General features: G+C 34.2%; 1 protein-coding gene across 1 annotated transcript in view; it reads right to left on the reverse strand.

Annotated features, from left to right (window-relative positions):
• FSTL5 (follistatin like 5) overlaps positions 1 to 12,280 on the reverse strand; it is a 340,144-nt gene that overhangs the window by 80,122 nt on the left and 247,742 nt on the right. The window contains 1 exon segment of the mRNA XM_015820299.1: positions 10,736 to 10,856. Coding sequence (XP_015675785.1) covers positions 10,736 to 10,856 — 121 coding nt within the window.

A 12,280-nucleotide genomic window follows, 5' to 3' on the forward strand; every position in this document is an offset into this window, starting at 1 on the left:
GCCCCCCAGACAGGACCGGCCTTGGCCTCAGAGAGGACTCCCCTAGTTCCTCTCGGGCCAACCCCGAACCCCCTAAAAATTTAGTAAAACACCCCACTAAGAAGACCCGTAATTTCCTTCTTCTTAGTTCCCTCAGTGCTGTCGCTGAGTGCCACCTCTCGGGGTTCCAGACCCATTCATCAAGGCCGACCCTTAGAATGGTATTGGGCCATGCCTGCGCGATGGGGGAGTCGCGCAGGGCCAGCAGTTCCCTCCTCGAATACAGTCCACAGTCATATCGGAGGTCCAACAGCAAAGTAGGGGAGGGGAGAAAGTCCTCGTGGTGGCAGTCTTAATCGGGGGCAAGATGGATTGAGGAAAGGCGGTAAAATTCCCAGGTCTTTTGAGCCCCATAAAGAGGGAAGGGAAATAAGCCGCCGCCGCGTCGGGCTGCTAGGTCGCCACAGCCCCGGGCCGCAGATCTTCCTCAGACCGCCGAGCCGCCACCGCGTTGGGCCACTAGGCCGCCGCTGCGTCGGGCCGTCAGGCCGCCACCGCGTCTATACATATGTATAGACCTACACCCTTACATATAAGTAACATATAAATATTAATTGTCCATCTTGAATACATAACAGAAGGAGGAAGCTTTAGAGTTTACAAGGTTAATACTGTATGGAACAAATCTGTGAACTGAATCTGGATGTTCTGCTTTGTATACCACAAAGCCTCCTCCCAGAAGGTAACAAAGAAAACAGGTCGTGAAGAGTATGTGTTGTATCCCAGACAAACTTGCGGACACTGCTCAAACAATGCTTATATGCTATGTCCTGGATGGGAGGGAGGGAACTGCCAATAATCTTTTCAGCCATCCTTACCACTCTCTGCAGTGGCTGGAAAGAGTGGACTAATGGAATGCATTGAGGCACTGATCACAGCAGCACAAAACAGGGGTTAGCCACCATATCCATAGAAGCAGGAGTCTACCATACTAGACATCATGTTAGTAGACAAAGAACAGAAGACAGCAGTGATGATAGATATAGAGGTGCCAAGAGATGACATCATAAGAAACATCAAAAGCTGGAAAAGTACCAGGATCTGTAGGTGAAACTGGAAAGGATATGGAAAGTAAAAGCCTGTATGGCCCCAGTACTAGTAGGAGCACTTAGAGCTGTGATTCCTAAATTGTGAGAGTAGCTCTAATAGATCCCAGGAACAACATCAAAGCTATCCAAAAGACTGCAGTCCTAGGAACAGCTAAGATATGTTCAGATCCCTCAAACTCCAAGGTCTCTGGTAGAAGACCAGGGCCTGAGGAAGACACATACCACTCTTAGGGATGAGAATGGGGATTTTCAGTGTTATCACTGAAAAGTCACTACTAGTTTCTAGCAGAACATTTATTTTTATCATAGACATTCTATTAAGATACAATGTTATTAATTGAATCCATATGCCATAAATTGTTTTACTTGTTGAAAATGTTTGTTGCAATTAATACTACAGTAATTTCATTTGAAAAACCTAGATATCACCAGGGAGTTAAAGATGTTCCTGATGTTCTGCAGTTAATTTTTATTTTCTGTATTTAATCTCTTCCTTTCATAACTAGGTATAATTTTAATTGGAAAATTGATCAAATATTTATAGAGGCTACTCACATTAGTAAATATCTCAGGTTTGCTTATAAGCAGAACTACATTATCTGTGCATACATTACCTCAAATATTTATTGTCACTTTTAAACTCCTTTTAAACTAACTTTTATTGACCTATAGAAAGCAAAATTGTAACTTATACTAGAAAGCAGTTTTGTTTACCATTTTTTATTATTGCTGAGGTAGGATTTTTAAAGATACATTTATTAAACAATAAACAATAAATTTCACTAAAATTTCTTTAAAAACTTTAGTATAATCATACGTGAGCACAATTTTGCAATTTCCTAATTCTCGTATATTTATTTTGCTTTAAACAAATAAAAATGCATTCATTACTCCAATTCCATCTTGTAACTCAGTTGTTGACAGGTGACAATATGAATGATAAAAGATGCATAATTAATACTATGTATGTGAAACAGAATTTTCAGAAATTTTCTGTTTACAGGAAATTGGTTCAGCTTTAATAGTTTTTAAAATGAAATTATTTTGATGTATCCCAGTAATATATAAAATGATAATTTTTAAAATATCAAAATCATGTTGATTTTAGAAGTTCTTATTAACTGTCAGGCAATGACCTTGTTTCACTGTCTAGAACAGATATGTCAAACTCGTGATATCACGTGACGTTGCACAATGTATCGGAACTTTTTTGCCATTGCTGGCAATAGGGTAGGCGTGGTTTCCCGATGATGCGTCCGGCCCATGGGCTGGCAGTTTGACACCCCTGGTCTAGAAGTTTCAAACAGGGAAGTGGTCATTTGCAGAGCAATTACAGACAAGTCCTAAGGTAGCATTAAATGTTTTCCTTGCCATTTCATCTTTCATCGCTAAATTGGCAATACAGGTAATCATTGACTTACGACAACTGAAAACAGAATTTCTGTTGGTAAGCAAAGTGATTGTTAAATGAGTTGTGCTCAACTTTGCCATCTTTTTGCCATGGTTATTAGGGAAATCATTGCAGTTATTAAATGAATCATGCTATCATTAAGCAAATCCAGCTTTCCTTATTGACTTTGTTTGCCGGAAGCTGGAAAGGTTATAACTGGTGATCACATGACCCCAGGAAACTGTAAACATTGTAAATATATGCTCAATATCAAACAACCAAATTCTGATCATGTGACAGTAGATAACTGCCTGTGTATATTAAGCTATTCTTATGATAAATATTTTTCTGCTATATTCAACTAAGTTAATGAAAGAAGTACAGTATATATGAGAATACATTAGTTAAACTACAAATATAAAATAAATCATTCAACCACATGTGTTTTACATAATCAGGAATATAGTTGCATAATTAAATTTCATTGTTTTTATAGTATAGTGTTCCTTTATATTTTAATACTTAATTTAAGTGTTTTTTTAATAGTTCAGTTTAATTATGTTCTGACAGATTGTTTCACTCAATTCCATGTGCAAGAATGGAGAGAAAACATATTGTAGATGTCAATCATACTGAATGACTGTAGACAATTTGTATTTTATAAGGGAGATACACTGAAGAGTTATTAATTAAGATTCCAAGAAAGGAAATTAATAGTTTGGGAAATGGAAAGCTGCTATTCTTAAAATTTAAATTAATGGTTTTATGTTATTCTTTTTTGCAAACACAATCCTCCCTTATAAAATTTAAGAACAATGGAATGATATTCTGCTTCTAATATTTAATAAATCCTAATTTGAAAGCAGCTCAAACTAAAGTATTAAAATAGGTTGATAAAATAGGTAAGCTACAAGACCTAATCTTTCATTAATTTTATCTTCAGAAAGGAAGACTTACTTTGTTTATTTGACTAAACAATTATTTGTTTTTTACTATTAATCTAATTAGGAATTACTGTAACTTAATTTTTTTCTTTATTTGAAAGGAAGAATCTCTGGTTAAAATCTGGCCTAGTGAAACATTATTAGAGTCTCTGTGTTTGTTTGTTGTTGTTACAGTGTTCCTAAATAAATGCAATCTGTATTTTTGCAATACTAATATAATAGTCCCAACAACAATACATTTCTGAATATTATGAAAATGGTTATCTCTTGTACCACTCATTGGGATAACGACATAGATCGGGAGAGTTGCCATGTGTAATCTAGCTTCTTACCTGGTTATGTTCAATATTATATACAATAGTGAGTGAAAATTTAAAATATATTGAATTTTTTTACTCAAAATAATTTTATCTTATGCATCCTTAACAAGAGAAAATATTGTTACATTGTGGCAATTATTTTACACAAGAGGCTAGTAATTTTCTAGGTCCTTTTCTCATTCCCAATGTTTGCTTGATATGATTTACTATTTCTTTTCAAGTATATAAAGGGACTTTACACTGTGAGTCATAAAAGCTTTAGATCCTATGGTACAGGCTATCATGTGCTGAAAAGTTCCTTAATTCCCATCCATCTCCAATTTGTTATTTAAGTTTTGAATCTTTGCATCATTACATTCTCTGAGCTTCATGTTTGAATTGCAGGCATTTACTTGGAAACATCATCAATGCAAGTGTTTTGGGGAACTGAAATTAAATGGTTGAGTATGCTGATACTCTTAACTGACTTCAATGACTGGATGAGATAGTCATATGGATTGATTTTGTTTTGCTTTTTGTGGGTAAATTATTTATTTGGCTAATAAGTTACAAGTTCTAATATATCTCTCTGTTGATTATTTCCTTTGTGATTAGCGGCACTGATATTATTTTCATCATTTCCACAATTACTTTTATTTTTACATGAAGCATAAGCTTGTAATAATATTCTGGATATGTGTGTGTAACAATGTTTGCCATAAATCCAAATAATGTATCTACAGAATATATATATATATATATATATATATATGTAAGGACAAAAATCTTAAAACTTTTGTTGCTTTTTTTTTGGTAAAAGTGGATCCTTTGATTAAATGACATGCAAAAATTGAATGTCAAAAACATTTTTTGTGTGGTGTAGTGGCAATTTTTTAAACAACTCTAGCTAAAATGTGGCAAAGTTTTCTCCTTTTTTTGCTTAAATCAACATGCACTACTTTATTTTCTTTGCTAATGTTATTACTAATGTTCATCTATGAAGATGTATCATGAAATTCATTAGGGACGTCTTTTAAGTCCTAATATATTTAACATAATATTTATTAGACAAAGGACAATACATCATGGAACACCTTACTGCCTTAGATGTGAGAATCCTTACTCATCTTTTATAATGAAGACATTCTGTTCTGAGGAACCATTAGTATGGATAGTGGACCTAGGCTGCCTTCCTTCCCACTTATTAGAAATTATTTTTAATTATATAATAGTTTTATTGATAATGTATTTTAAACTGTTCTGACCCTTCGAAGTAGGCCAGTATATAACATTTTGTCTGAATAAATTCAGGTTAAACAATGGCTAAATCTAAATTGTTACTATATGGTAACATACAGTATGTTTGATTGATACGCATTATTGTCTATGCAATAGAACATTCTAGCCATAGAATGAGTGAATTGTATGTCTTTGGAAGATTTTAAGAATAAGATGTACATCTACCTCTCAAGAATGATTTAAATGGTTTTCCTGCATATGGTAGAGAGTTTGACAAGATGACTTTTGTGGTTCCTCCCAGCTTCACAATTTTATTTTTCTATACCAAACATAGTTGGAATATGGTGATATAGTGTTGATATAATGCAGTGCTTTATGTATCAGGTTATTCAGTTAATTGGGCAGGTTATTCAGTTAACTGGAATAAATCTCATTTATTTTCTATAGGTCTAAATCTTTATCTTTAGGGAGGGAGGTTTATGGCTTAATTTCTTTAAATATCTTGGAATAATTATTCCAAAGGAAGTTTCTTCTTTTGTAGATGTAAATATATTAAGTTTTAAGTATCTGATAAAAATTAACTTCGTACATAAAAATTTATAGGCCATTTATGGGCAACCGTAAAAACTGTAAAAATGAATATTACTTCATGATTCATATATTTACATAGAGTATACCTATGCTATTTCTGAATTATTTTAAGTACTATTCTATAGATCTTTCATTTATTAAGAATTTTTAATGGATAGAATGAACCCCAGATTTTAACTAATCAAAATTATAACTTTTGAATGTTGAATAGGAGGCTAATTTTCCTGGTTTTCAGCTTTATCATTGCACTGATTTATTACAGACTATCAAGCCTGGGGGAAAAAATCTGGATAATGTCTTTTCTACACTAGGTTACAGTATAGATTTTGTAAGATTTCAAATAATTGTACCTCTGTTGGCAAATGAATTAGCCATGACTGCAAGAACCCCAGAACTCCTCAGTGGTTTTGCTAAACATTTCATTTTTCAGAAGGCTGGAAAAGAGACAAATGAATTGGTTTTCCTAAATCGGATTCTAACTAATTGGGAAGTGACCGTTGAAGAGTTAAAAGCAGTAAGTACCTTGTGGAAATGATTGTCTTATCTTGTACTTCATGATATTATAGAATGAGATATTGGATGATAATTATACATGCACACTAAATTTCAAGTCAGCCAATTTCAAAATGCTAAGAGGAGTTTTAGACAAGATACCACTGATGGAAAGCCTTTGTTCAAAAGGGATGGGGGAAAGTTCAGAACATCACAAAAATAAAATACTAGAAGTATAATTGTACACAAATCCAATGAGGAAGAAAACATCAGGCGCTGTTTAGGAAATGTTCTATCTTAGGCCCAGTACTCTTCAATAAATGACTTAGATGAGAGAATAGAAGGGGAACTCATCAAATCTGCTGACACTAAGCTGACAGGTATACACCCCAGAAGACAAGCTTAGGATCCAAAAAGATCTTGACAGACTTGAACAATCAGCCCTATCCAACAAAATGAAATTTAATGTGGAGTAAAACAAGGTTTTACACTTAGGCAGGAAAAACCAAAGGTACAAGTACAGATTAGGTGAAACCTGGCTCAAAAACAGTAACTGTGACAGGGACCTTGGAGTCCTAGTAGACAATCACTTAAACATGAGCCAACAGTGTACGGCAGCAGCCAAAAAAGCTAATACAATCCTTGGTTGTATAAATAGAAGCACAGAATCAAAATCATGTGAAGCATTAGTACTGGTTTATAAGGCCACACCTGGAATACTGCATACAGTTTTGGTCACCACATTTCAAAAGAGATGTTGAGGCTTTGGAAAAAGTGCAAAGAAGAACAACTAGGGACAAAAACATATGAAGAAAAGTTGCAGGATTTGGGTATGGCCAGTCTAGAGAAAAAAAGGATTAAGGGGGGGACACGATAGCAGCTGTCTATTTTGAAGCTAACCCAACCCCTTTACCCATGAACCCTCATTCCCAGAACAAGTGGATGCTGGGAAACCAGACTCCATTTCCTTTAGCATTTGGAGGGAAGCAGAAGCACCAGGAAGAATCTAGCCTAATCTGTGGCACAGGGTTATCTGAGGACAAAATCCACATTCCATACACATAGCATCGCTGGTGAGATTTAGATTTAGCTATATTTGTTAATTGTTATGTTTAGCAGCAATATTGCCTATTTTGTATTTGGATTTTTATTACATGTATTTCTATTTTTTCCCAGTTTCACCCGTCCTGTTCCTTTAATAAAGCATTCAGATCTACTCACACATTCTGTTTTATTGAAGGATAGGTGGGTTTAGCTGCATGTCAAGCTGCACACACAGTAACATGTAGTAAGGACAGAACAACAATATTCCAGTATTTGAGAGGCTGCCACAAGGAAGAGGGGAACAATTTATTTTCCAAAGCACCAGAAGGCAAGACAAGAAACAATGGATAGAAACTAATCAAGGAGAGAAACAACCTGGAATTAAGGAGAAACTTCCTACCAGTGAGGACAATTAACCAGTGGAACAGCTTGCCTTCAGATGTTGTGGGTGCTTTATGATTAGAGGTTTTTAAGAAGAGACTGGACAGCCATTTATCTGAAATGGTATAAGGTCTCCTGCTTGAGCAGGGGGCTGGACTAGAAGACCTCCAAGGTCCCTTCCAGCTCTGTTCTGATTGTGGCTACAGACAGTGCTTGCCTGAGCTAAATGAATATAGAATATAGTGTTCTCACCAGGGAAAGGTACCAGGCAATAATATCTGTTTATAAATGGTCAGAAAGTCTAAAACACTGATGGAATTTAGGCTGGCATGGAAAGCTAAAATGAATTGTAAAGGTTACCTTGGCTATGTCAGTAAAAAGAGGAAGAAATGGATGAGACAGCCCTGCTATTGTAGAATGGTAGGATGATAACATGTTAGGAATAAAGAGGAATTTTTCTCAGAAGTTTTGTTTTAGTCTCCTCTCTGAATGCAAAATATGTTCCAAAGAAATAGGTAGAAAAAATGGATGGATTGGCAACAAAAGAACAATGAGATAGTTAAAGATGCTTATTATGATCAACTTCAAGTATTCAGGACTAAATCAATTATTAAGAAACTAGACGAAGCCTGCAGATAGCATCTTGAAAATTATATCTGTGAACATTGAAAATCATGGAAGAGAGGACTGGTATCAGGAACTGGAAATTGATTGTATCTCCAAAGAAGTGGGCTATTCGGTCATTACATGGATAGTGGATTGGTTGAATAATCTAATCCAACAAGCATACATCAATGGGTTCAGGTTATCTGGAAGGAAAATATGTAAGGTTCATTTCTAAGGTATTGTTCAATATATTCATAAATAACTTTGATTTGGGGGTTATAAATTAGGATTACAGAATTAATAGATGACAAGAAGATGTAGGGGATGCAGTAGAACAGAAAGAATCGAGAGAGTCTTGACAAGATGGAATGATGAATAAGGCCTTGCCAGGTAAATCTCAGTAGGGAAAATTTCAATTTTGGTAAGGAAAATTAAAAAAAACCATGAGTGTAGTCTGGCAGAAGTGGGACCTGCAAAACAAAATATATATGTCTTAACTTAATGAATCACAAATTGAACTTAAGCCAATAGTGTGATACAGCTGCAAAACAAAACACTGCCACAAAGAAGTATAGAATGAATTTCTGGTAGTGCTGAGCTGAAGAGTATCCCTCATTCCTTTCTATTCTGTGTTGGGCAGCATACAACATAATCTATGATAATCAATCACCCACTAAGTTTCAGGGAGAGCCTATTATCTTTACACCTTTAGGTCACTCATCCCATGTAGAAGGTGTGCTTATTCCCAACCCATCATGAATACAGCAGAGAGTTAGTTTGTATAAATGTATAACATTTGAAGAATGAGGGTAATAATTACATTCATTCTCTGTGATTTATTGTTACTGCAGCTCACTGACTGTCTATCAGTAAATATAGAAAACTATATTTAGAGTCTGACAGTATGCCAAGTAAGGCAAAAAGCAAACCTTCTTCTTTTGCTTTACAGAAAAGAGGGATGGGAGACAAGGATCCATCTTCCTAATTATGGTTCTCTTTCTTAGAAGAGTAATTATGAAGAATCTTTTCGTTCCAAGTTGAGGTTAATATTGCTTGGAGGCTATAAATTGCCTGGCTGGATTGATTCTATTTTAGTACCAGAGTATAAGAAATACTGTTTATCAATGCTTTTGATGCAGTGAGCCACTTTGATTCAATAACCCTTTCACTTGTATGTCAATATGATGAAGTGATAAGCAAAGCCTGTGCTGAGAAGAAATCAATGAGAAAAAATCCCTTTACAGCTTACCTTTGCATTATCTCTCATCATTACCATTAACCTCCATGTATATGGAAGGTAGAGGATCGCTCTGGGTAAATTCCACATTTCTGCTGTTTTTGTTGTTATCAGATTTAACATTAATATTTAATGACATTAAATTGGCACTTTTTTATCTCTCATGTATGTTATCATTGTTCACATACATATACTTGCTGAAAAGTTAATATTTCATTCAATATTTTAACTCATCACAAAAATACAAGTACTTAACCTCACACTGAGATATAAGAGAATATAAAGTTATAGTGCAGAGGGGAAAATCCAAAAACAGTAAAATAAAATATTAGTATTTAAAAGCATAAAATGGTTGCTGATTCACAGCATATTAGATATAAAAGATCAACTTAACCTTATTCACTCTTCAACCTTCTATTGATTCTTTGGTTATACAAATGTCACCACATTAATTAATCATTTCCATTGGACTTACTTGTCTGTCTTCAGAGCCTGAATAGCAAAACTATGAACCATTTAATCACCTTGCTTTATCTGAAAAATGCATTGATCTTCTTAGCTTCCATTTTAGCTCAATATATAAATCTTTTTAAAAAAATCTTCAATATGCAAATTGTTTTAGAAAAGTACTAAACCCATTCATGAATAGTAATAATATAAATTACAATCTGGTTACCTTTGTATTATTTGTCATACAACAACAATTTGGGGGGCATACAAGAAGATTAATGAGTTTGCTCCTTTGATCTAAATAGAAGTAAGGACATCCTCTTCTTAGCATTCTTAGCAATGACTCTTGATTGCTTCCTGTCTTTATAAGAAATTATCGTGATTCTGATTGTTTTGCTAGAAAACTAATATTCAGATTAGATAATGTTATCTTCTGTGAAAGATTTTTATATTCTAATCTAAACATTAGTCTTAACATAGAATATATCCAGTGCTTTTAAGTTACAATAGCTAGTATTGTTACTATAAGTTCCATTTTTCTTTAATACAAGATATGTTTAATGTATAAAGCATGTAGTATTTTTAAAAAACCATCAGGGCCATAAACAGATTGTTCATGGACAATGCAATCACGTGATTAACTTATTATCCAAGGCCACTCTTTTTCATTAATATCTATAATCTTACATATTTTATACTAAGAAAGAATATTGCTTTCTGTGTTAAAAACTCAAGGTACCTAGTAAATAAACTGTGTAATCTTCCTTTCTTTTTTTCAGTAAGTATTAGTTGTTTTAAAAATGCTACATGTACTAACTAAATCATATTTTATGCAAATTGTAATAGAAATTATTAATGAAAACTTACTATCCATGTCTCTTTTTTACACTACAATTAAGAAATTCAGGCTTTCATTTTAAATTTAAATTTCACTCTATTTAGCACCCAGCTTAGTAGAAAAATATTTTTCTTACCATTCACTTGAAGAATATGAGTCTGATAGATTTTATCATAGCCATCTGCATAGCAGCTATAATTCCCCATGTGAGTTGTAGTAATTTTAGTAATATATAGGGACCCATCATCTCCAAAATCCTAAAGAAAAAGAGGTGATCACAATTACCTTCAGAACATTATCTTGTCTACTGAATTTCTCTAAGACAGAAAATAAAGTGTAATAGTTTTAATCTCTTATACCAGAATTAAACCTTAATTTTTAAGGTCTTCAAAATTTTCAAGCTATATAAGCCTGATTCTGTAGATATTGACTGCATTTTACCAGATGACAATCTTGCACCCTCCATGATATTCAGATTGACGTCTGGCAAAATGCAATTTTCATGGTGTCAATCAGACTACAATGTTCATTTTTTGTGTTGTGTATGGGGAGAATTTATACATAGCGTGGTGGATTATTTGTTTGGTATTAACAGTAGTAAATACATACAAAGCAATAAATAGTTGAAAGCTTCAGGAAGACATAGCACTTTAATCTTTCCATTCAATGGTTTAGATGTTTATGAGCATGCAATATTGTAAATTAATCTTCTTTCAACTAGATTAGTATTAAGACAAGAGATTGATTGAACTAGTTTTTTAATTTGTCACATTTTGAGTCTCATTCATGATGTAAATCAGTTGATGTTGTACAATATATAATGCAACACTAAGGTTCCACTAATATCAGAAAATTAATTTTCAAAAACATTTTCATAGGTTGTACTGAAATTATTGTCATTGTAATTTAACATTCACATGAAGATTAAAAATAAACAACTAGCAATCTAGCATAGCAGCTATTTTATTTTGGCTCTTGAAAAAATAAACAATAATTTTCACAGGAGATTCTCATACTGTTAGTGTTCTCTGCAGATTGCATTAATAGTTGCATTAAATGTACACATAATATATATACATACATACATACATATATATATATATATATATATATACATACATACAGCTGTATCAGGGAGGGAAGAGATAGGGGAGGAGATATGTCTTGAGTGGGTTTTTTTTAATGCACCCTGTCGGCCCAAATATGGGAAGAAGAAATCTTTTGCCTGTATCAGCTCAATCTAGGGCTATCCACAGGCAGCAGTCGCTACTGCGACATCATTTATACGCTAAATTTTTGGATTGCTAACAAAGAGTTAGGGAGACTGATATAGCTATTTTGAGCTAATTAGCTCTCATCAGCCACCCATACCCTTCTGAGATTCGAACCTGGCTGCTTGCACGTTAGGCAGCTGTATTATCATTTATGATGTCCCATAGCGACTGCTGCCTGTGGATAGCCCTAGATTGGGCTGATACATATTTGGGCCGACAGGGTGCATCAAAAAACACTCAAGACATATCTCCTACCCTGTCTCTTCCCTCCCTGATACAGCTGACAAAGTGAGAAAGAGCCTGTGGCTTAGGGGTCAACATAGCTGCCTAATGTGCAAGCAGCCCAAGCAGCCCACATATATACATATAAGGGCATATTCCACATATATTCCTTTAGAGAAGTCAAC

This window comes from Protobothrops mucrosquamatus, unplaced genomic scaffold (genome assembly GCF_001527695.2).
Source record: "Protobothrops mucrosquamatus isolate PMUCROS unplaced genomic scaffold, P.Mucros_1.0 scaffold1115, whole genome shotgun sequence".
Taxonomy (NCBI): Eukaryota; Metazoa; Chordata; class Lepidosauria; order Squamata; family Viperidae; genus Protobothrops; species Protobothrops mucrosquamatus.